We start from the raw sequence: 25716 nt of genomic DNA, 5'->3' as shown, positions 1-25716 counted from the left end.
CCTGATAAAAATTTCTTTTAAAAGATGAATGACCCACTCCAAACCCCTTTTAAAAAATGTACCCATCAAAATCTGATATAGCATCAATCCCACTAGAACTTCACTATAGAATCTCCCTAAATGATGATTCCTCATTTGGAAATTACTTTCAGATACTAGCTTGTTCTTAATAATTTCTATAATCTAATACTTTCTTGTCCAGAGTAGCATATAATGTCAATTATTTAGGTGAAACTACATTTATGAACTACATCTGTAATCTCACCAACAATGAAATTACTTTTGGTGGGTTGGACCTAAAAACCAACAATGTTGATTGTAATTTTTGGAAGTTAGATTAATCAGTGGCTACTTATTTGGATCTTTTGTGTTTAGCATGTTTACTTACTGCTCATAACTTATTCTCCTTGCTCATAATTTTTTGTTCTCAATTTCCCTGGTGTTCTATGCTCTACCTTCTCTGTTACTGGCTGTCAGTCTGTCCAGTACTATATATTTTATCTTTACTTGGTTTTTGCTTCTGTTAAAGAAAATCCTCTCATCTCGTGACTTTGAGTGCTTCTGGTTTATTTTTTAGCTATTGCAAGTAAAGCAATATTGATAGTACAAATTAAGTGACACTGATAGGTGCTCTGGTGGTACTACCTTGGGTGGGAGAAGGGATATGCTTTTCAGTAGAATTGTTTGCTGTTCTCCCAAAGGTTGCACCTAAACAAGGTGGAAGAGCAAATCAGCACCACAAACTTCAGAAACAGTGGCAGTGGCTTGAGATTTTAGTATCTACTGCTATCAACACTATTTTGTTCTGATTGTAGAATGCCAAGTGGTTGGAATGGATCTTAGAGATCATCAAGTCCCAACCCCTCCTGCTGTAGGCATGGACACCTTTGACTAGCCCAGATTGCTCAAGGCTTTTTCCAGCCTGGCCTTGAATGCTTCCACAGCCTCCCTAGGTAGCCTGTTCCAGGGTCTCACCACTCTCACAATAAAGAGGGCTACTTCTTTATTGTGACTATCTAAATTTAGGCTACCAACACCTAGCCAAATTTCTTCTTTCATTTTGTACCCATTTGCCCTAGTTCTACCACTAGAGTTCCTGACAATAAGTCCCTTTCTGCCTTCCCTGCAGGCAGGCCCCCTTCAGATACTGGAAGTTTCTTATGAGGTCTCCATGAAACCTCCTCTTCTACGGGTGAACAGCCCCAACTTTTCCAGCCCATCTTCCTAACCATCTTTGTGACCCTTGTCTGGACTTGTGCCAACAGGTCCCTCTCCTTTTTATGTTGGGAGCTGAATGCAGTGTCTCAGGTGGGATTTCCCAAGAGCAGAGGGGCAGAATCACCTCCTGGGACCTGCTGGCCGTGTTCCTTTTGGTGCAGCCCAGGATTCCGTTTGGCTTTCTGGGCTCCAAGCGCACACAGCCGGCTCGTGTTGACTTTTTCAGCAGCCATCACTCCCAAGTCTTTCTCCCTAAGCCTGCTTGCAATCACATGTCTGCCCAACCTTTAGGTGAGAAACTGGATATTCCATTCTTGGCACTGGACCTTTTTTGTCCTGGTATCTGCTTTAGCTGCAGTCTGGCTGTGCCAATACCTTTTGACCTATTATTATACCAAGTTTATCTGAAGAACCCTTGAGTGTGCTCTGAAATAGTTGAAGACAGCAAATGCTTCTAAGATTTTCTGTAATGTGCATTTGCAATGCCAGACCTGCTCTCATGGAATGCTTCTGGCTGTAGCACAGTGCCACCAAGCGTGTGACAGTTGGTGCCTATTGCTAGTGTTAGGTCTTGTTCTGTGTATTGCTATCCAAGCTGTTGCTGCTTTCTATAGGAACTTAAATTTTAACAAGCTCTTTGAAAGTAACTAATACATTGCAGCTTAATTTCTCTGGGTCAGACTTTGCCTGCAGGTGGGTTATTCTGTGCCTGTCCTATTTTGGATGATCAGAGCTGAGTTCAGTAAACCTATGTGACTATAGTTACATGCCTAAGTAACATGAAAAACTTCTTGCACTCAAAATTCTGTAGAATTCTACTGAAAATGTTCCTTACCTTTCCTTGTATCTTTCTGTTCTTTTATTTTGAACGACAGTCATAATGTTTTTGCTCTTCCCACTTCTAAGTGGTACCTTTGTGTACCTGTTGAGTCAAGGGGGAACTTAGGAAATAATTCCTTTATTATAGATGTTGCTGGTAAAAGTGTTAAGTTCTTTTTTTTTTAATGTCAGTTGAAACATAACATTAATGTATTTCATAGTGATGTAGATTTAGGCCTTTTGTGTCTTGACTGGTATTTGCATAGGCTGTAGTTGCTCTCAAATATTTAAAAATTGGTGTGCTGTGTGTAAACATGAACCTGCTCAGCAATCTGTGGCTGAATGTAACACTAGGATTAAAACTGGCCAAAAGTAAATGAACTGTCAAGTGTGAAAGAGCTTAAGGATTGAGTCCTTTGAGTTTTGGGAAGGTTCAGTTTGATATCTTTCAATAATTAGAGTTTAAAATTCTTTGCTTATTTGTAGTTCACTGATTGTTCTAAGAAAGAGGAAAATCTTTAGCCTACAGGTGGGTTGCTTTTTCAAAGGTATTTAAAGGCTTCATCCAGTACATGGAACTTCATCCTTCTCAGGCTCTTCACCTTGTATAACTATGAGTGTGCTGTCTTTACAGCCTTCAAGATCCAGAGGAGGCACGGGACCAATTTCATCTGGCCAGACTGAACTGCAAGAAATTTGCTTTTGTGCATGTGGCTTTTGCACAGTTTGAGCTATCACAAGGTGTGTAAAAACAAACTTGTTTGATGTTGCTGTTCTGTGTTCTCAGTTTTGTCGTTTTAAACTTCTGTTCCCTCAAATAATTTGTAAGGAAACTGATAGATGGAATGAGAAAAAAGTCGGGAATTTTAAAATTGAAATTTACTGAGAGTGTGTGTTCACTTTTAAAGTGAAAATATGCACACAGATGTTTTTTCTGTTATAGAAATAACTTTCAAACCAGGTGAAAATTGTTAGTAGTTTCTACTTTACTAATTTAGATCTTGCAGTGGAAGACTTATGAGTAAGGCTCTTCTTGCATCGAAAAGTGAGGCTCAAATACTTTGCTTGCTTGTGGAAGAAATTCTGTCTTCCAAAAAGCATCTGTAGATTGAGTGGTTTTTTTTAATTAGTACACAGTGTACAATACACTGTCAATGTGCAATTTGGTTGCCCTGGTACTTGTTGGTAAGGCCCTGTTGGCTGCCCACAGGCTTGTACTTTTGGGAGTCTCTTTTGATACAGTGGTTGATTTGAACAGTGACATATGTCACCCTGGGTATGTCTTCCTTTGATAGTTTGCTCTGTACAGGAAGACAAGCATGTTCCATGAAAGCTGTTTTCTTATTTAAATGGAAAAGACTTGATGAATATATTAATCTTTTTTGTGATTTGCTTTCCTTTATGTTCTTTTCAGTATCATGCAAGTTGTTGTATATTGTTGTATGTTGTTTATATTTCTCATACTGCCTAGTATGAGAAATTCTTCCCGAACTTAGCTACACTAAATGAATGAATCTGTCTATTCTACACTCTAGATTCTGAATACATTTTACTGGTTGTCTTTCTTTACTTCTGTTTAGTTTTCTCTGATAGTGGTTTTGTCTATACATTTTTGCTCCAGTACTACTTTTTAACTGTATTTTAGGATATTGTTTAGATGCTCAAAGTATGGCCCATGAGGCAGAGCCATTTTGTTAAAATCTCTAAATAAATTCTCATTTGTCATCTCAGATTTTCCACTTTTTCTTTACAGATAAGTTAAGAACCAACTCCCCCCTCCCAGAGAAGTACATGTTATGTTTTGTGAATGACTCCTGTGCAGGGCGGGGGGGGGAAAGACAAAAATCTGCGTGTTTGTGTCTTGAAATTACACTGTTTCTGTGTTACGCTTAAGTCAGTTATCTGACCAGTCTTGTTCTAATATAGACTTGAGACAAACTTCTCAACAGTAGTAAAAAGAAGATAATAATTTATTTTGTGTGCACTGGATGTTTGTTTAAACAGATAATTAAACACTAATACTGCAATAACAAAGATATTGTTAAATAAGTGTAGTAAAACTCTTGTGTAATTTAATAAAGAAATGTTGCTGCAGGTTACCAGTGACTAAATTCATTCTGTAGTTATGGGATGTGTTCAAGCAGTAGTATACCTTACTTTGACAGTAAGTAATCAACCTAGAATGAAGTCCTAATCCCAAAGGAAATAAGCCAGTTATGATCGGCTTTGTTTTATCTGCAGTGTGCTCTCTGATTTGTATCTGTTACCCTTGAGCTGATCTAGGTGTCCTTTAGTAATGTGTATGGAGCTACAGTGTCCCTGCTGCGTGCTTCAAAGAGGATTAGTGGAACATGTGAGTTGTAAATTGTTACTTAAGAGTGCTGTTCCTTTTTCACTGTGTCCACTTAGGCCAGAGGGAAAGGAGGGTAGTGCTTTGTTGCTTCGTCTCAGTGATTTCAGCAGTGCTTGGCACTCCTGTCAGCGTTTTCTTTTGCATTAGGAAGAAAAACTTAATTGCACGTTCTCTTCCTTAGCTCACAGTTTTGCTCAAGATTAAAGCTCAAGTTGTGAAATTAGACTTGGTAAATTGATGTTGATTTCTTAATAATTGAATATTAGTGACCTGGAAATGGAGTGACACGATAAAGGTGCCATTCTGTTTTTTGTGGCTCTTTTTATACTTAAGTACTGACTAAAATTTCATTTAAATCCACCAGATGAGGAGTTGTCTTGTCATTACTTGGGTACCTTAGGTGGTGTGCTTGGGAATGATTTGCTGTGAATTGGTCAGAACTCTCATGACCATTGATAAAACTTTACTCTTGACTCTTTCAAATGTTGTGCCAGGATGCTTGATTCAGGCTTTTGTCATGTGATGAAGTGGACTGGTTGGAATTCAGAAATACTTTTGTACCTTAGTTCCTCATCTGTTAAGGGGGATGAAGCAGTTTTTCACATACATGTTTTGATAACATGCTCTTTCTTACTCAGTGAGGCACACGATACTAGGAGGAATTACTTTTGAGTAGCAGGTCTTGTTGAAGTAATGTGTGGTTACTAAATATAGCAAAAGGTAGAATCAGAATGCTGGTTTAGGATTCTTAGAGCCTATCCACTTTGCTAATGATTTAGGAGAGAAAACAGTATTTGACTATATGGTTAAAAACCAAATTCTAATAAATTAGCACAAAATCGATTTAAATGAAATTATAGCTCATCTAATTTTGGTGCTTCCTTGCTTCAGTATTTGGTATCATCCATTTAATATTCTTAAAATAGATTACTTAAATCAGAAGTTCCTGGTACCTACACTGCACTTCCACCAGCCTGAACTACAGTGATGTCTAACTTCATTTATGAGTGGAGTTTTAAATGCAGGGGGCATGGCACTCTTAGATATGCTATTATGCATATACTTGAGTATGTCTTATAATATATGTGTGGCATGAATGTAAGAACAAAATGGTTTGTTTTCCTGATTTGGAATGGAGGAAGAAGGGCATTTGGGGTTTCAGGGGCATTGACAGCTGTAGCAAAACATTGCATCATTTTGCCCAGATATTCTTCAAACCAAGTAAAGTTGTGGTTACAGTACACTGTTTTCCTTATTTGACTTTTTCTAATAGATGCCTGCTTACATATGTAAATTGACTGCTTCAGTATGTTTTGATAACACATTCCCTTTCCCACTCCAGCTCTTTTATAAGTTCTCTTTTTATGTCATTTAGTAATGTCTAAAACTGTAATGAGAAAGTGTTCTTGCTTTTCTGTCCACTTTTTTTAACTGTAGTGCTGTCCAGAGTTGTTTTATTTAACAATAGCTGGTTTTAAATGTGATTTCTATTAAGTGCATTAAAGATGTTTTATAATATATACATAATAAAATTTTTACCTGGCCAGATCTAAATGGAAGTCCATAAAAGTCATAGTTCCTTGCTGATACTACAGAAAAAAAATTTTAAGAATGAGTACAATTTTCTTACAGTTCCTAGAACACTGAAAATGCATATTTTGTAACTTGGTGTTTAATTTAATGTGAAAAATTGACTTGTGTGATTTGCTTGTAACTATTTCCAGGCAGTTTCCTTAAAATGGCACTGTAAGGTGAGGTGTCCCTAATGAACAATTGCTTCATAGAACTATGCAAAGTGAATATAAGAGACAACATCAATGTAACCATGTCATTAAAAAATCTTGCCGCTGTGTAATTGTTTTTTTACTTCCGCGATTTCTAACTCTGTGCTTCTTACACTTAGAAAATGAGAAGAAGTGTAAGCAGATCCTTCAGAAAGCTGTGGAGTGCTCTGCTGTTCCTCTGGAATTGTTGGAAACTGCTCTGCAAAACTTACACTTGAAAAAAAAGCAGTTACTTTCAGATGAAGAGAAGGAGAACTTTGCAGGTAATTACAGTTTCTTCTTGCTGGTTGCTTATGCATGTTGTGATTCTAGATTGGAAAAAATTGCTAGTGTTTGTCCCTTCTAGATATAAACTCAGAATCTCTTTTGCCCAATAAACAGATGTATTTGTCTGTATTATAAGTCTCATTTCTTCAATGTTTGTTTCCATCTTCAGTGCAGTGACCATAGTTGCAGGAGCTGTGTTATGGTCAATTCTGTAATTCTGCAGAGGGTGTTCCTCTGGCCTGTCATCAGGGATTTGCAGTTTGTAATAGAGACTTGCAGCTCTAAGTGTGAAGGAAGAGTTAAGAGTAAGAGCTGCTGGTAGAGAAGAATTAGGACTGAAATATACAGACTAAGCTACACATGTATAGGTTGCTTGGAGGTATATCTTGTGTCAGGCTGGGAAAGATTTGACAGTCATTTCAGTGAAGTCGAATCTAGGAAAAATAATCCATTTCAACTTTATTTTGGAGAAAACCCATATGTTTGTCAGTACAAAACTGAAGTGCTTGGCTGTGTCATAAATCCTAAGTGATCCTTATTGATGGGTATATAACTTCAAAAAGGGAACAGTTATTTCTTGAAGTTTTCAAGAGATAAATTTGTTTGGAGTGGAATTGAGCAAAAAATATGGTTTGACTTCAGCATTGAAGTGTGTGTAGCTAACTCTTTCAAGAGTGGTGGCTAACACTTCCATATTTTTGCATTGTGTAAGGACAGGATTAATGTAAAATAGGTCTGATTTAATTTCCTAGCGATATATTTTCTGGAATGGCGTTTGAGATTTGCTTGGCACCTGTTGAATCAACCTTTGACTGAAACACTAGTGAGGGTGAACCTTTTTAATAGTATTCAGCTATGGCATTCATTTCTAATAAACTCTATTTTCTGTCATATTCTGTTTATCATTAGTCGGATATAGACATCATAAATGCCACTGCTGATGTGCTGTGCCACAGGAGAATATCTTGAAGGATACCAATATCCTTCATGGATTGTATAATTTTTTGCTGACATTAGTGATTTGCTGCTGCAGAGCTAAGGAAATAACTGTGAGAATGAATGGCAAAACCCTGCCTGCCAGTTAGGAAGCAGCGAACTGTAGGGCAAGAGTAGGCTCATTTGTTTTTTCATATATATGGGTTTGTAATTAGGTATTTGAAAAATGCAGATTATTAATTCAGTGATTTAAAGATTAAACTTGAAAACGTAAATAACACCAGACTTGAAATATCTCAAACTCCGGGACATACATGGGCTAAATCACTGAATTAGGCTTTAAGTGAATGTCCTTTGTATGGTCCTTTGGAGCAGCAGAGGCTATTTTAGTATATTGGCATTTAGGTATTTTCTGTTTTGTATTACCATTTGAAGAACTGTTTTTAAAAGTTTTTTATTTGAAAATATGGAAATGCATTTGTTCACAGCTTCCAAAAATTTTACAGAATGCTTTTGACAGTTATGCGCTGTTGGTGTTGTGATGCAAATACAAACCGTGCATCAAGTCATTAAATCTTTGGTTTAATTCATTTTTCCTCTTTCATTTGTGCACGGCAATCTAAAGTATTTGACATACCAGGTGCAATCAAACGTGTTTAGTTGGGAAAAGTTGAAAAAAATTTTAGGGGGGAAAAAAGAAAGTATGGGTTGCATTTGTGACATGGTGATGGTCCTGGCGTGGTAATAAAGCTACACTGTACATTGAGGCACTTGTTTTATTTAAACAAGTAGTTTGGTCTATTGGCATAAGTAGTTCCTAAAACACTGAGTATTAGAAGTAGCCAACACTGCACTGTTCGTCTACCAGAAGTCTGACTTCTGGCTGAAAGTAGAAGAGGGATATGGGAGAGTTCAAAAGAAAAGCAAAATCCATTTTAATGAGCTGATACAAGTTTAAAAAGGTTAAGATGATAAGTATTATATAGAAGTCCTTAAATTGTGATTTTTTTGGAAGGCTGTGGATAGCCATGGATCTTGTTGGTCAAGCAGATAATTTCCTATACTGATGGAACACAAGGCCTATGTGATGTAAGAGATCATATAGTATTTTAGAATCTTTGAATGGTTTGGGTTGGAAAGGACATTGAAGGGACATTGGAAGGGATGTCATCTAGGATTACCCCCCTGCTATGGGGCAAAAATACCTTCTACTAGACCATGTTGCTCAAAGCTTTCAACCTGGCTTTGAACACTTCCTGTTGCCTTTGATTTTTTTTTTTTTAATATGCTCTTTGGAGTCTATTAAAAAAAAAATCTTGTAGCATTGAAGAGATATTAATGAAAATAACCAGATGTTAATTTACATTTTTATAAAAGGGTTTGTCAGGAAAATAGCTGAGTTCAAGTGATTGTTGTTTATCTGAAGCTGCTTAAAATAGCTTGTCCTCCACATTGTCCCCTAAATGAGGAATTAAACTGTGTTGTAATGTGAATGTGTGTTCATTAGGGCATTGATGTATTTTCATTAGTGTATTCTGAGTTCTTGTGGTTTCTTTGTTTCTGAGAAATTACTTTCCCTTCACCCACAGAGAAAAATCATGTGGAAGACAGTATTGTTCTGAACTGTTTATTTGTGGGTTTGAATTTCTAGAATGACTTTCCAAATAACTTTATGGTAAACACAACCAGAATTCAAGTATATCTGAAATACATACTTTCACAAAGTTTATTAAGTTGACTTGACATTTCATTTTAAGATTAATGTACAACTTCATAAAATTACTGCTAAATATTCAATAACGAAGCAAGAGTCTCTTCTAGATTAAGATGGGGCTGGTGAATGAGCTTTTTGCTGTTGACTGCCTTGATACTCCCTGACCTCGCACAGCTTATATGACCACTCTCAAATTTGCTATCAGTGAGATCAGCTGGTTCAATTTAACCCAATTAATTGCTTAGAATAATTTAGTTGCATTTGTCTGGTATGATCTGGGTGATTCTAATTATTTTCCCTACAGTATCAAGTACACAAGAGTCTGGACTTCAGAATATAGGTGGAAATCACAGAAGCTTAAAAAAGAATGATTCTAGTGAAAATTCTTCTACTATTACCAGATCTTTATTTAGGTAATGTCTTAATTTCTTATTTAATGTATTATAATATCATTTAAACCAAAATCAAACACATACACTACAGTGTTGTGTTTTGTTTTGTGGGTTTTTTTGATTGAGTTTGTTTTTTTTTTTATTTAGGGAAGAGAGGTCACAGGAGCTGGGTGCCCTAGTTAATTGCCATAATCCATTGAGACCACTAAACAAATCTAACCAGGTAAAACATGTAACATTTTCTTTAAAATCTTAAACTCTTTATTTTGCTGTACACACCTGGTAACTTTGAATTTGTTCTAAGATTTGCCCATTTGGGAGGATTCCTGTTACCCTAGTATCTGATGACGGTGATGACATGGAGGATTCAGATGTCCCACTCCCGGCTAGTGTTACAAAGAGGTATGGTTATTGGGTTTCCCTACAGCACAAGAGATTTTAATACTCATTTTCAATGGTACTTTTATTGGATAGTGGAAATGTCAGATGTCAATGTCAAATTTGACCTGAAGGGTAGAGACAAATAGTCATTATAGTTGCAACAGGTACTGCAGTAACCTGCTTCCAATCTTACTATGCAAATTCTTGGTGAGAAAGCATGTTCTGGCTAAATCTGTAAGCTCAGAAGAAATGGAAATTAAAGCGGAAATAAATTTATTTATTTATTATGTAGTTGACTTTTTTAAATAAGCAATAAGACAGTCTTGTAATTCAAAGATTTTTTAAATCCTCATTCTTTTTATTGTTTCTCACTTTGCTGTCTGAGTGGACCTGCTTTTCTGTATATTTGGAGCTTGTAGTCAAAAGTCCTCACACAACTACTTTTTTCATCTCATTCCCAAGACCATTGCCCCACTGTGTTGGCCTGTGATGTAATTAAAAATGTTACTTCAACAGGCAAATGTCCAGCTCCAAACAAACAGCCTTTGTTGCACCTTTTCCACCATCAGAACTGAAACCTTGTGGGCGTGATTCGTGCAGCCTGGGAGATTTGCAGGTAACTTAAATATTTTTTTTTTTAATACATAAAGGAACTCTAGCTATCCTATGATGTTAGTAAGAAAGATAACACCTTTTTCAGTTCAAGAAAAAAATAATGTAAATTTCCCTTTAAGTAATCATTTATGGATAGAAACATTCATTATGGCTTTTAAACTTGAATATTGTTATGCATAATAGGGCATTAAAAAAGAGCTTTCTCTGAACATCTTATGGGACCAATGTGAGTGGTGTTTTGAGTATGATTTATGAAGAGGGGATAAACAGGTTTCAACTTGACTACAGGACCTTTTTCAGCTGTACTCATGAATTTTACCATGGGAAGTACCCTATTTAAGGAAGTCAGTTCAACTAAGTTAGTGCTCTATGGTGCCGTAAATTACAGCTTTTGATAGAGATTTTTTTCATCAAAAAACAAATGTCTTACATTACTGTGTCTTACATCTTCATGTCCCATGTCCCCATCCCCTAAAAGAAAATTTCAGAATAAAACCATTTAGCTTTATTATAGCAACTAGATTATGAAAACTCAGAAGGTTGATATATTTAAAAATAGCATCAGTAATACTTGTCTGTGTAACCTGCACAGTTCTCTGAGGCATGTTTGCTTTGCAGTGCACCTGCTACTTAATCACCTTAAGGAATGTCTTTTGTATACTACTCCTGAGTTTTCCTTTGATTCTTTTTTTAATACGCTTTTTATGTTCTTTAGTCCTTACAAGAAAAAACAGCTTTACAGTTGCAGATGTTGGATGAGGGCAGCTCAGAAACAGCTACCAATTCAACTGTAACTCTCAAAACCAAAGTGGATGCAGGTCTTGTGACAAAAAGAGCAGGTAACTATTAATGTCTTATCTGAGTAGTTTGAAATAGAATAAGCATTTAAAATGTGCTGTTCTGTATTTTTTAAATATGCATTGCTAAATAAAATGTTTTTCAAAAACTGGAAGTTACTGCATTATTAACAGACTTTTGGAGAATGATTCTTAAAGTTCTTTTAAAAACAGTTTTGTTGTATTTCAGAAATACTTCACTAGATATTGCATGGATTTTGACTGTTGTGTGAAGTCAGCTAGAAATAGGGATGGTATTAGATTACATTATGTGGTCTTTCTGGAAAATATTGTAACCAGCTTGGTTTTATAGCAAGGATTTCAGGGCTAGTAAAATCTAGAAGGTTTCTGCTAATTATTTACCAACTTCATGGAATATGGAATACATGTACTAACCTCCTATGGTTAGTTGCTAACTACTTCAGTGTTTCATCAGAAAGGTGGTTCCCTAAGTGGCTTTCTCAAGATGCTGAAAAAATTAGGTGAAAATGTCTAATATTGCAAGAGTTAGATTTAGGATTGTATAAGTACATATGTATTGTAGGAAAGAAACATTTTGGTTGAAAAATTGTGATTTTTTTTTTTTTTCAACTTCATTGAACCCTCAGCTCCTCAGTGAACTTTTCCCACTGACTTGCATTGGGAGCAGTTTGGGTTTCAGGTCATACTTGCCCTGTTTTGTGCTTCATTTATGTTTCCAGGTGAGATGTTGGTTGATGTAGTTCAGTCCTTCCATCCAGCAATTGACTTGCGCTAAGCTGCTCAGCATGGGATGCTGCTTTCTAGTAATTTGAAAAGAAAACTTTTCGTGCTTCTGAAGGAGTACTCTTAAGCTGTGCTGTTTGCAGCTTGTACTGTCACATCCCACCATTTCTCTCTTGTACTAGCTGCTCAAAAGGAGCTAGGAGAGAGTGCCAAGTCCCTTGAGGCCTCTGGTGTCAGTCATTGGATTATAGGTTGCCTATTGTTGCAGATAGACTTCTAATTTGGAGTATGATAGTAAGCTTATCTTCAGTGCTTTATAAACCTGCTCAGTATCCTGGGATGTTGTAGTACAATTTGTGAACCTACTCTTACTGCATATGTTGGTGTAGGAGACAGTTGCATCTGTGTTACTGTTACAGCGTTATCCTAAGACTTTGAAGAAAGTTGCCATTTTGCTACATTGAATGGAATGTAAAGCCTGAGGACTTCATTAATGTCTTTTAATGCCTAATTCCAGCAAATTGTCTGTATTTTAGTCTGATCTAGAAAGTAAGGTAAAATTATTCCAGAAACTTTTCAAGTGTTGAATATTGAATCATTTTAATAATCCGGTTTTTGGGTTTCCCCCCCCGCCAGAAAATAAAGTTCAGCATCTGGAACTGAAGACGCCAGAGCCCAGGCATCTGGAAAGTCAACAGCAACAATCTAGTTTTGGTGAAAGCTGTAGAAAGCAGCTGGAGCAGATTAAACTAAACTATGTTAATGCCAGAAAAAAAATGCCAGCTCAAGAAGTGTCACAGAAAAGCTGCTGTGGAGAGGTAAAGTAACAAAAATACAAATTACACATGTGCTAGCAGCAGCCTCTCATGTTGGAGAAATTTGTCTTCTTAGTTGCGGCTCCTTGTGTGATATAATATCTTGCTTTGCCCTTTGTAGGGAAAACAAATGAACATTGAACAGTCTGGTCATCCTGTTTCAAGACGATTATCACCATCAGATGCTGTTTCTAAGAAAAGTGATCCATCACACGTTTATGGAACACCAAGCACCGCATCTAATGATTATATGGCCTGGTAAGCCTACTATAAGATGGTAACTGATTTCTGGAACGGTTTAAGCAGGTTTTTACAGGGTTTATTCATTTTTTCTGTTTGATAGCAAACATTCCAAGTGCTTTTGTGAAGTGCCTGACTTTGAGATTCAGATTGCATTTAGGGAACTTTTGCTTTTTTGGGCAGCTTTTCAGCATTTGAATATTTGCCATCAAATCAATAAATCCCTACTAAAGTGTTTACCTTTTTCACTGATCCCTGCTACAATACACTTTCTTTTGGGTAACTTTTTTTTATGTAGCTGACAGGCTGTTTAGATTGATAACTATATATCAGTTTATTTCCCATGATGCAAGAGTCTGAGGTTGTTTTAAAAGCACTTTGAGAAATCCAGAAGCTTGCAGAATTAAGCACTTATGTTAGGAAATTATAGCATTTGTTTATCCATGTTACCTTAAATAAGGCATAAACCCCTATGCCTGTGTTGGCAAATATTTCTAATGATATGATTACTTGTTTTCATAAGTCTCTAGGATGAATCATATAGGTCAAGGTTGTATGCTGAATAAGCATTGCTCCTGTTGGTAGGACCTCTGTCTTTATAGCTGAATAGAATGCTGTAGAATTCAGACTATAGGTAGGACATGAAGCACAATTTCATGAAGGAATGTGATAACAGTCCTTGAATAAATTCTCTTTACTTAGTTTGTACATGCTAAATATGCAGAATTGCTGACTGTTTCTGTATTCAAAGAAAGCCATGCTTTGGACTGGTTTTGTCTTTTTTTTTTCTTCTGTGATTTTACTCTACCAAATAAATCCTAGTTATATACATTTTTTCCAGTTCTTATCTTGGCATTAGTTTCTGTAAATACAATGGAGGAAAAATAAAGTATGTTCAGAAATATAACTAAAGAGATGGTAGACATATCAGGAGAATAAATTAAAAAGACATAGGATTTTTTGCAATCTTAGGTTTTCTTAAATCTGTGATCTTTCTGTCATAGACAGTGTAGCTAAAGCTCTCAAGGTAATAGTGAGAGTTTATGAAGTTGTCTGTCTTAATATGCTTACTTTAAAAAATAGGTAGTCTAAAATGTTTTTGAATAAATAACAGTAAGCTGGAGAAGAGTAACTGGCTCAAACTCTCTTATAGTCAGCTCTTCTAGCTTTATAATTCTTTCACTTTTTAGTTTCTGAGAAATACCAGCTATTGTCTGAAGATACTGAGTTTGTGTTTTTAAAAGTATTTGCTAAGTATGTTATGGTTTCACTCTATTTCTAAATGGACTTCTAAATGAAGATGTTGAAGTGGTCTTAATGATAATTATTGAATGAATTGGAGGCTTGAGCTCTTGCTAGTCAATAGGGTTTAACTTTCAAGAAACATTGAAGATTTCGACTTTGTTGTTAAAATAATCTTAAGAAAATACAACTAATGCAGATATTCTTCATTTTTTTGTTAGTTTCAGCACACCAGTCGTAAAAGACAAGTTTCTACCAGGATGTCAAATTTCTACTCCCTACAGCCAGTTCCCTTATTATTTACCACATACTCCAGCAACTCCATTTCAAAATCAAGTTGGCTTGCAGGTAACAATTATCTGTCAATTTTTTAGCACATACTTTCATTGGGAAGTACTTTAGGTAAAATAAATGTGTATATTTTTTTTCATCTGAAGTTACTGTTCATCTTTCTGGAGGAGTAATGGAAAGTAGTCTAGTATTCCTAAAATAACTTTCTTTGTGTGTATATCTGAATTTAGATGACCTAAGTCAGATGTTGAAAAATCACTTCAATTTTGTCAAAATGCTGGAGCCTTTGTCTGCAGTCTAAGCCTTTTCAGGTTGAACTTAATGACAGAGTAAAGAACTAGAGCCTCTGCTTTTGTTCTGCAGTGCTTTTACAGTTGTATTACCCAGTAGAGTACCATTAAAGGGAAGTAGTGTGTGTTGAAAACCATGAGTTTGAGGGAGGTAAAAGATTGCGTTTGCGTTTCTCCTCCTTTTTTTTTGTTGTGTGTTTTTTTTTTTTGTTTGTTTGGTTTTTTTTGTTTTGTTTTTTCTTTTTAGATTTCACAAATTTTGATACATTTGTTGTGGCCTGACTTAATATAAAAATGGGTTACCTTAGATGTGTTGCATATTCAGGTAGGAACCTTCCCAATTGTAGGTAAAACTGGGGGATAGATTTAAGCTTCCTACCAGAGGATAAGTATTCATAAATTAATAAGTCAAACTTGAGGCCTTTCTATGGCTTGGTGCAGCAGATATGAGCAATGCAGTCTGTTTCAGCTTCACACTACTGCAGTCTTTTAGCTAGTAATTAGCTCCAAATAGAATGGTAGATAATTTCAGTATAGCTGTAGAGTTTCATGCTGAGACTGAAAGTCTCTTGGATAATGTAGTTTCTGATGTTAAATGTAAAGAGGGAGGTGTCTCTAATGATCTGGGAAGCCTTATTAAGGGAGATCTTTCCTTGATTTCCAGTAGGAGGAGCATTGGCACCTTTTACAAGAGTACAGTGATGTCACATGCCAAATGATGATCAGTGTATGGGGATCTAGCTTTCATTTGAAGTGTCTTTACTGCTTCTAAACAACTTTATCATCTTCAGAAAGAGCAAGACAACTTAAAGCATTTTAACTTAATAAAAAGTAGAGCTCTCATAAGTTCTGTTGCATGTACCAATATTTATTTCTTAACCTTTTCTATGTGTTCACAGGTTCCAGCTTCTGTACCTTCACATGAGTGCCTTGTCATCAATGGAAGAGTTTATACAGTGTTAAAGCAAATAGGTAGTGGAGGCTCAAGTAAGGTAAGGTTCTCCTTTTATCCTTTTAGGCAGTCACTCATTTAGACAGTAGTACAATCTATTGTAAATAGACATTGAAGTCACCTAATGAGTGCCTAGTGTTAACATGTACACAATGTTTGACCCAGGGGATCTAGAGCTTTGCTGGTTTAGTGCTATGCTTAGACTTTTTCCTCTTGAAGATAATTTCTATGGTGGAGTAAGCATTAAAATTCCTGGTAGAATCAGCTCTTCTGTTGATAGAGATGTGCTGCATTGTGTACATCCTAATGTGAGAGGCTGTTTAGAGCAGTGTGATTACACTGTTGGGAGATGGGTGACTTGTAAAGTTGATTGAGAGCCTGAAGGAGACAGACCATCTCTTAACTACTTCTGTAACTTGTGTGAAAAGCAGAGTTGTAGCTATGTCTGAAGTAGTGAGTAAGCTGCTTTTAACATGGAAATTTGGGGTCATGGGAGCTTGGGAAAGAAACTATTGGCCAAATCTCTTGGGTTTGTTACAGTTCCTTACTTTCTTAACAGCATAAGCAGTTTAGCTGGATGCGTGGGGGGACTATGTCAAAGACCTTACAGAAGTCCAGATAGATGACATCTCTCTCTCTTCCCTTGTCCACTGATGTGGTCCCTCCCTCACAAAAAGTCACTGGGTTGGTCAGACAGACTTGCCACATGGTGAAGCAGTGCTGGCTCTCTCAAATCACCTCCCTGTTCTCCATTTGTTTTAGCATAGCTTCTAGGAGGATGTGTCCTAAGGACAGCTAATTTAACTAATTACTTAGAGGTCTTTCCCTTTGTGAATCCATGTTGACTCTCTGACTGTTACATTTCAGTAGTACCCAGTAGAATAGTCTCTGTAGTTTTTCCAGCAGCTGAGGTTAGGCTAACAAGTTTGTAGTTTCCTGGATCTTCCCTCCCATCCTTGTCAGTTGGACTAAAATTAGCCAGCTTCCAGTCAGCAGGGAACTCCAGAAAGAGGAGCTCTCTGTGCCAGTGTATGGTTGTAGAATGAAGTAGGATGGCAGGGACTTCTGTGTGTCACTTTCTTATAGTCTGCTTAAAACAAGGCTAAAATAGAGCAGGGTATACATGGGGTTTTGTGTTTAAATATTGCCAAGGATGGAATCTTGTCTCCATCTAGTCTATCTGAACAAGCAGTTTTCCTGTTGGACTATATGGCAGTGAGAAAAATCAAAACATCCAATTGTAATTTTCCTTGTTAGCTATGTCCGTTGCATCTCATAGTTTGATGGTTCAAGAGGAGTCTGTCATACCTTCCCTTTAAATGGCTGAAGACAGCAATAGGATTTCCTGCAGCTTTCTCATCTTTAGACTAAATGAGACTTTGTGCTCTCAACCACTTCTAATTTGCCATGTGTTCTAGACTCCAAATGATTTTGGTGTGACAAAGTGAATGTGTGGAAGGCACATCAAACTTTATCTCTGGGAGTGTTATTTCATAATCTTTATCTTAGGAACACTGCAGACTCATGATGTACTACACCTGGTGAAATATAATGTGGCACCAAGATAGCTTCTGATTAAGGGCTGTTTCTGTTGTAACTGGTGTCTTTGATTTTTTTTCATGCTGACTTGTGTGAATTTCTTTGTATTATTTCTTCCTTTTGAAAAGGTAGACTTTGGTATTCTGGCTGAGTTGAGATGGACATGGGAATTAGGGATGAGTGAAGTTATTAACTGATACTGTTTTGTAGGTGTTTCAAGTACTGAATGACAAGAAGCAGCTGTATGCTGTCAAATATGTGAACCTAGAGGAAGCTGATCAACAGACTGTTGAGAGCTATAAGAATGAAATTGCGCATTTGAGTAAACTGCAGCAACATAGTGATAAGATCATCCGCCTTTATGGCTAGTGAGTAAATACTAACTTCATTTAATCACTATTTCTCTATAAAATGATATTTCCTTCACTTTTAACATGTTTTATTTTTAGTGAAATTACTGATCAACATATCTACATGGTAATGGAGTGTGGAAATATTGATCTCAACAGCTGGCTTAAAAAGAAGAAAAAGATGGATCCATTGGAACGAAAGAGCTATTGGAAAAATATGCTGGAAGCTGTTCACACAATCCATGAATATGGTATTCTTAAATAATTCTAGGTATTTGTATAGGATATATGGCAGATAATATGGATCTTGTTTTAATTTTGGAGGTGGTATTGGTTTTAGTGTTGGTGTAATCTTAGTGATCTTCAAAGATGGGTATTTTCTGTATTTAGAAAAAAAGCAGTGACACAAAAAACCAAGGTAAATCTTGATCTAGAGATAGAATTACATAAAGAGCGATATTTGTGAGATCCTTCTTGAGTTAGCTAAGTTATCTGCTTTCTTTCAACAGCCAGAAGATATCTTCTGTTTTAGACTCCCTCGTATACTCCCACTTGTTAATTCCACTTGTTCTCTGTTAGACTCAAATTTTAGCCACTTAGTCTTTGACATTAATGACAGCTCTGCCATCTTTACTTTGACAAAGTGTATCAGCTTTCTCCTACAGTTCTTCAGGCCTTCCTCTCATCTTTACCTATATAATTGTGTATGCATCTATATTCTGTTTGTCTGTATAGTATACAGGAGAGGCAGACTTGGATCTTCTCCTATATAATAATGAAGTGAGGACTCATACATGTAGCAGAAAGCAACATCTATTTTCAGGACTGGAGCATTCAATAATATAGCAAACAGCAAAACCTACTGAAATTCAGTGTGCATACATACCTGTGATGTTTTGAAAAAAGACAGATTTTTGTAAAATATCAAGATAGATTGGTTGATTATGTAGATAAGTAACCAAAATTCATATTAAATTGTGCAAGTAGAGATTGTGAGAAGTAATTTGTGTATATTTCTCAGTGAATGGTACCTTTAATCAGACTAAGCAATATAATAATTTTATTTTAACTACCTGCTTAGCTAATTAAAGAGAACTACAAGCACGGACAGGCCACTGAACTGCTCCAAAGCAGCAATCCAGTGTGGCCATGTGCATGCAGAGCTGGAGTGTCTGTCCCAAACTGAGACAAACTCTGCAACTCAACTTGCTTGGAGCTGTTCTAGGGTATCTGCAGGTTTGAATAAGTAGTAATTCTAACTGTAAATTCATCCAAGTTAAGAACCCATTAGGAGGAAATGGAAACACTTTTATTAAATCTGCAGAGACTCAGATAAAGCCAATCTGCACATACTCTCTGTGCAAGGGTTATGGGAATTGAATAGTGCTAACTCTTATGGTAGTAATTTGGATTTACTTTAAACTTTTTTACAGGCATTATTCACAGTGATCTGAAACCAGCAAACTTTCTGATAGTTGATGGAATGTTAAAACTAATTGACTTTGGCATTGCAAACCAAATGCAGCCAGATGTGACAAGTATCATTAAAGATTCTCAGGTGAAATACTTTTGGAAAATTCATGTCCATTTTTCTGTGAAGTGCAATAGTACCTACTGATAATTTTGATTGTAATAACCTCAATTGCTATTAAAATCCTATGCTGAATGTTTTTGTATGTGTACATGAATATTCATGTATATTTTTTTACATGTTTTTAATGAAGATAATAATAATCATTCAGTCTTAATAGAAACAAACTTTTAAGATGCTTTTCAGTGTTTTGGGACAGAAATCTTAAGTTTTTATTAAGTTAATTAAATTTAATGCATGCTTTATTTAAAATGTTGTTTTCATTTTTATGGCTAGGCTGGCACAATGAATTATATGCCACCTGAAGCAATAGAAGATAGGTCTTCCTATGGAGAAAATGGCAAGCCTCGTTCTAAGGTAGTATGAGCTTTCTCCTCCTATTCCCTTCATGATAAAGAGGAAGTAATACAATCATGTATCTGCAGATTTTTTTTCAAAATCTTCCACTGAAACTTGAACATAAGAGAATTTATTGTGCCTTGATGATGGTGTGCAGGGTTGGAAGGTTAAGCTTAATCTCTCTAACTACCTAAAAGCATTTGGCAGATGGTGTTTAGAAAAATGTAAGTGCTCAATTACTGAGTAAAATTGAAAGTAAAACATAGGCACAGGCTCGGGCATATTTAGTGCCACAGTCTATCCTATTAATTTTTCTCTGCTACATGCTAAAATTTTGTAACATCACCAGGGCAATGGAATATGATAATGAAAAGTACTGAAGGGAAAGCATTTTTCACATTGGCAGTCAAAATTTAATAACTGAGGGTTACATGGTTTGGTGAAAAAGTATTTAAAATCCGTATGTACTCACATGTGCATAAAGATTAACTTTTTAATAGTTGAATGGAAGTATTATGTAATGAAATACAATCTTGTCTTTCTAAATAGAGAATAAAGTATTTTATAAGTGGCTATTTTTTTAAGGGAGGTACTTTTTTTACCTTTTATACTTTTAAATTAAAACTGCATGCCAAGTGCAGATTTGTTCAGCTCATCTAAGCAAAAATCTAACCACTGTGCTTGGAGTCAGGTTCTCTGTATGCATCTTTCTCCACTTCTGTCCTCCCCGCCACGCTGTGCTTCTCTTAGAGTACTTCAGCTTCAACAGGACAAGTGCAAAGTTACAAGGAACAGCCTGAGTGTCATGGTTGAAATATGGATCTGAATCCTTTAAACCCAGGGGAATAGAATTGTGGCTTTCCACTTAGGAGACATAGCGGTGATCTCTCACCATTTCCTGGATTTAAATAATTTAGTATGCTTTTAGTTGTATTTATTTTTAAATCTGAAATTAGAATCCTGCAGTTTTACTTGTTAAGGACTAACTTAAAGTTAGTTCTTCAAGTTGATTTTCAAAAATAGTTTAGAAGAATAGTTCTCTTATGGAATATCAGTGAAGGAAGTCACATTACTGTCTTAGTAGATAATGGCATGCTGCCTTGGTGATTTTGTGTATTAGTAACAAAGATCTGTTACACCATGGAAACTGTTCAAATACATAATAAATTGACTGAAGGGCCAGTTCCTTAAGCAGAGAGTAATCTTTTTTTTTTTTTAATATTAGATAAGTCCCAAAAGCGATGTGTGGTCACTGGGCTGCATTTTGTACTGTATGACATATGGAAGGACTCCGTTTCAGCATATAACAAATCACATCAATAAAATGCATGCTATTGTTGATCCAAGTTATGAAATAGGATTCCCAGATATTGCTGAGAAGGATCTTCAAGATGTGCTGAAGGTAACTGTTCCTTTTGTTTTAAATAATGGGAATTTCTTTATTTAAAGCATACTTTATGAAACTGAATGAGTTGAGCTTGAGAGGCTTTTTCCACAAAGAGATGCTTGCTGCTACTTGTAGTAACAGGCCTTATTCTAAAAGAAGAATGAAGCTAGAGCTACTTCATGTAGTTTCCATATTAAAATCTCTTTTCAGCTCAATACCAGCTAAGTAAGTACTGAAAGCAGTCTGACTTATGTCCTTTGGTTCAACAACCAAAGTAAATGCTATTAATTCCTAGGACAATTCATAGTTTATAGGCAAAACATTGTTCCTCTTTTTTCGTTTGCAGCGCTGTTTAATAAGGAATCCTAAAGAGAGAATTTCTGTTTCGGAGTTGCTGGTACATCCCTATGTTCAAATTCAAAGTCATTGTCAAACAGGTACATTTTATTTTAAAATACATTTTTATTAAATAGTATTTGTAACTATGCATTAAAAAACACTTGACTCTTAGAGGTACTATGAGCTTGTTGGTGGGACTTGGTTTTGATTGGTGCCTACAGCTCCTTCAGAAAAGACTTCAATATTTTAATTCTTTAACCTCTTACAAACTGTTCTGGCAAATTTTACACTGATAATGTATACAATTTCAGCATAACTATAAATTAACTGCAGGTGGCCCAAATGCAAAAGGAACAACAGAGGAAATGAAACGTATCCTTGGCCAGCTTGTTGGCTTGAATTCTCCCAATTCTATTTCTAGAGCCGCGAGGGTAAGTACATTGTCTTTTCTATTTTGTGTAGCAGTACATGCTCATGCAGACAAGGGTTAGAATGTTTGGTAGTAAAAAATGAAACAATACATATATGAACTCTTTAGCCATAGCTGGGTAGCAGATCTTAGTGCTGTTATTTGCAAGGATGCAGAACATTTCCACATTCTTCTGAATTGGAAGGGTTGAAAATGATGCCAGTAATCTTTACTTTTAGGATCTCCTGGTAGATCTCCTGGTAGATCTCCTGGTAGATCTCCTGGTAGATCTCCTGGTAGATCTCCTGGTAGATCTCCTGGTAGATCTCCTGGTAGATCTCCTGGTAGATCTCCTGGTAGATCTCCTTTGCTTTTAAACTGACCCTATGTGGGGGTCTTCTAATTTAAGAACCCTCACTATGGGAGAATTATCTCAATTGATATGTTAAGTGTGCACACTTTTGAACTGCAACTGTTCCTGCTTCCTGGAAGTTGCTGAACTGTTAATGCAGTGCTATGTGTAAATTACTTCCTGTGTGTTGAAGCATTGCAGCCTCTCTGTTTATTGCCTGAAAGAGGAGCTTGATTAATCTTCAACTCTGTTCTTTCTACCCATGTCTTAGAAGTGATGGTGGTAAAGTATATGTAAGACCTAGAGAAGGCAAAGTTGCTTTCATGGGGAGGAAAGCAAATTCAGTGTATCTTGAATCTAAAGGAATTCATGCTTACTCTTCTAGTTGCACTTGATCTGTTTTAAATATGAGGGTGAAGAAGTAGTTGTTCTTCTAACAAAATGGTGATGTGGCCGTCTGTGGGCATCTGAGTATCTAATGTAAAGCTTGTATGCCCCCAGTACGCAAATAACTCTCCTTCCATTCTGGGGTTTCCATAGTGGAGACATTTAATAGAGTAAACTTGATTTTTAGATCTTTCCAGCTCATTTGTTTTCTCTTGACTTGTGAAGCTCTCTTACTTTGCCCACACTGCTAAGTCAGTGTATGTATTTTCCCCTGGGCACTGCACTGCATTACAGCTGGTACAATTAAGCTGTCTTAAATGTTTTTATTTGATTTGACAGAGCAATTTTAGTATGGAATATTTCAGTATGTTATGAATTATTTCAAGTGGTAATGCTTGTTATATAGTTTGAATCCATGTGCAGTACAACTGTGTTCACCTGAATACCCTGTGTGTTTGCTAACTTTCAGACTTTATATGAACAGTGCAACAGTGGTAAAACTCTTGATGTATCAGCATTTGCAAAACCTGGGAGTCAAAAAACATGGACAACAAAATGATGTACTGCTGTTCAGGAAGCAACAGATGTCTGGTCTGTTCAAAAAGTATTTTGTGCTGCTAGCTTTTAAAAGGACACTCAGCATAAAGTTTGCTTTTTTATATGTTCTTTGTGTTCTTTTGATAATGATTGCAGGTCATTAAAAAGAGCTTAATTGAATGCTTTGTACTGTGGGCTCTTTCACTCCTTGCATGCTGCTTGGGTTGAGCAACAACAATGGCTACTTGATGATTATGGTCTGTGTTACTTACAAAGCACTACAGTGCCTGGAGTACAAAAACTTACATGAGAATCTTTTAAGATGAGATCTTATGAGAAGCTAATATAAAAAAGTTCCCAAAAAATGCCAATTGATGTACATGAAAAACATGAAATACCTTTTGAAACATCTCCTAAGGCATGAACAGTGTTATGCTGTTCTCTCTTTTGCTAACAGATACCTTGGAAATGAACACTCTGTATAAACCACCAGTTACAATATTGGTAGATGCATGTAAATGTCACCCAGTTTTTGAGCTGTTCCTGTGGTTAAGTGTTATGATGGAATCATCAGTACTGTGTTGAACTTACATGAATAAAATGGCTCTTGTTGTATTAAAAATGCTATTACAAGTTTAGTCTGCTTTTCAAATTTCAAAATGGAAAATCCTTCAGTATTCACAATGGTAATAAATTAATTTGGACTTTTAAAAGCATTAACACTAAGCATTCTCTAAAATGAAATGAATGTAAGAGAAGTGGATTTTTTATGGTTGTTATTGGATTGGTCAGGTTTTAACTGAATTACATTTCTGGTGTGAGTGTTTTGCCCTCCCTTGTTTTGGATTAGCTGTGATTCTCCACATTACACAGGAAGAGCGAGCAGAGTGGGAAGCAGGAGCAGAGAATGTGTGCTCCACCGCTGTGTTGGAGCACACAAAGAACAGCATCTCTCCTTCCTAAGAGTAAACCTGGAATGATAAACTTAGGGTGTTGTTCTCATTGTTATTATGTGAAACAGGGTGTGGAATCTCAATTAGTCATCTGTCAGGATGGGGGTAGTTGTCCCATATTTCTAGTGAAAAAGGCTTGTTCCTCATAGTGGTCTTGTTCTTGCTCATTTTCTTTTAAAGACTTAGTGCTGCTGCTGCTGCAGAAGTTCAGAGGTATTTCAGGCATAAGGAGTGCCTATGCTATAATTGTACTCCAGCTTTTGTTTATAGTTTGCTATATAGATATTAAAATTTTCAAAGTTGAAGCCAATGAAGAAAAAATTTTATTCTGCACATTTCATATTCTAAACAGTTTGAGAGACTGCTAAGGTATGGGAACTGAAACACTTTGGCTTTCTCTGGAAGCGGGGAAGAAGTAGCGGCCTCTTCAGAGAAAAACCTGTGAAGAAAATCTTTACTCTGCAGAAATGTATTTTTATAAAGTGAAAAGCTTCCCAAGTCCTTGTCTAGATTACAGAGCTTGGAAAAAAGTTATTTGTAATTATTCTAATGTTACAATTGTTAACTTTTGCTGTTTTGCTTTCCTAGTTTGTGTTGAATATTGATAAGCAGTGCTACATTACTGTACAGCAGTGCTACAATAGCTACAGCTATTTTTATTTTGTAGTGTATGATTTATCAAACCTTTCTCTTATTCTATGGCTGTTGAAGAACCCACAGGAAATATAACTGGCATGAGAGGGAGCTTATGAAAGAGCCCTGGAGCTGATAAGAGGCAGTGGGTTGTTATCAGTCATCCCTTTTAAATAATTTTTTTTCCATTGCAGATGGGCAGTTGATTTATACTCCTTCCCCACCTCAATGACAAGCTGTAGGATGTCTGTCTACCTTGGTAGCTGCCACTTACAACTCTTCAATCTATTCCAGGTTTTTTTCCTGCCTTATAGACAACTATCTCCTTTCTCAGGTTCTGCTGGAGTCTTAAAAGCATTAATTAATTACAGAAATGTGTGATTAGCTTTAAACAACAAAAAAATAAGAATTTTAAATGTTGGGTAACAGGTAACTGCTAGAAGCTTTTTCAAGGTTGCAAAATGTCCATCCTGCATTACTGTCACCCTCAAGGCTGCATTTCAGGACATTGTTTATAATGGAGAGAGATGATGGCTGGTAAAGCAGAGTATGTCTCTGTAAAGAGGTAAATGTTCAGTATAATACTATATCAGCTAATAGTGAGATTCCACAGTTATGTGAAGTGTACAGAGGTAAATGAGAACACTTGACTAGGTTCCCTGTTGCAATTCTTGTTGGAAAAATGGGTTTGGGAACTTATAGCCTGTAAGTGTAAAACTGGTCCAAAAGATCTGCTCAGCAGCTGGCACTATAAAAGAAACCTAACTGCAGAAGGATGGCCTCCCTTTTCATTTAAGAATGGGTATAGCATGACTCAGTCACCAAATTCCTCATGAGGGAAAGTGGAGGGGCAGGACCTGACCTCTCTTCTGTGGTGGTGGGAGCAGGGGAGATGGCAGGAAGCTGTGTCAGGGTTCTTCACTCAGAGGGTGGTTGGGCACTGGAACAGGCTCCCCAGGGAAGTGGTCATAGCACCAAGTGTGATGAAGTCCAAGAAGTGTTTGGACAATGCTCTCAGGCACCTGGTGTGACTCTTGGGGTGTTCTGTGT

General features: G+C 36.5%; 1 protein-coding gene across 3 annotated transcripts in view; it reads left to right on the top strand.

Annotated features, from left to right (window-relative positions):
* TTK (TTK protein kinase) overlaps window positions 1–23705 on the top strand; it is a 29618-nt gene extending 5913 nt beyond the window's left edge. For all 3 annotated transcript variants that reach the window (XM_059842561.1, XM_059842562.1, XM_059842560.1), the window contains exons 5-23: window positions 2672–2778; window positions 6294–6437; window positions 9396–9504; window positions 9631–9706; window positions 9788–9885; window positions 10381–10480; window positions 11195–11318; window positions 12657–12838; window positions 12957–13093; window positions 14539–14665; window positions 15798–15890; window positions 17600–17757; window positions 17839–17990; window positions 19173–19297; window positions 19607–19687; window positions 20895–21071; window positions 21403–21493; window positions 21729–21826; window positions 23013–23705. In XM_059842561.1, the coding sequence (XP_059698544.1) occupies window positions 2672–2778; window positions 6294–6437; window positions 9396–9504; window positions 9631–9706; window positions 9788–9885; window positions 10381–10480; window positions 11195–11318; window positions 12657–12838; window positions 12957–13093; window positions 14539–14665; window positions 15798–15890; window positions 17600–17757; window positions 17839–17990; window positions 19173–19297; window positions 19607–19687; window positions 20895–21071; window positions 21403–21493; window positions 21729–21826; window positions 23013–23102 (2269 nt within the window). In that variant the 3' untranslated portion in view covers window positions 23103–23705. The remainder of the gene's footprint in view (window positions 1–2671; window positions 2779–6293; window positions 6438–9395; window positions 9505–9630; window positions 9707–9787; window positions 9886–10380; window positions 10481–11194; window positions 11319–12656; window positions 12839–12956; window positions 13094–14538; window positions 14666–15797; window positions 15891–17599; window positions 17758–17838; window positions 17991–19172; window positions 19298–19606; window positions 19688–20894; window positions 21072–21402; window positions 21494–21728; window positions 21827–23012) is intronic.
* The last annotated feature ends 2011 nt before the right edge of the window (window positions 23706–25716 follow it).

Source organism: Haemorhous mexicanus, chromosome 3, assembly GCF_027477595.1.
Source record: "Haemorhous mexicanus isolate bHaeMex1 chromosome 3, bHaeMex1.pri, whole genome shotgun sequence".
Classification (NCBI taxonomy): domain Eukaryota; kingdom Metazoa; phylum Chordata; class Aves; order Passeriformes; family Fringillidae; genus Haemorhous; species Haemorhous mexicanus.
This window is presented reverse-complemented; position numbering and strand designations above follow the sequence as displayed.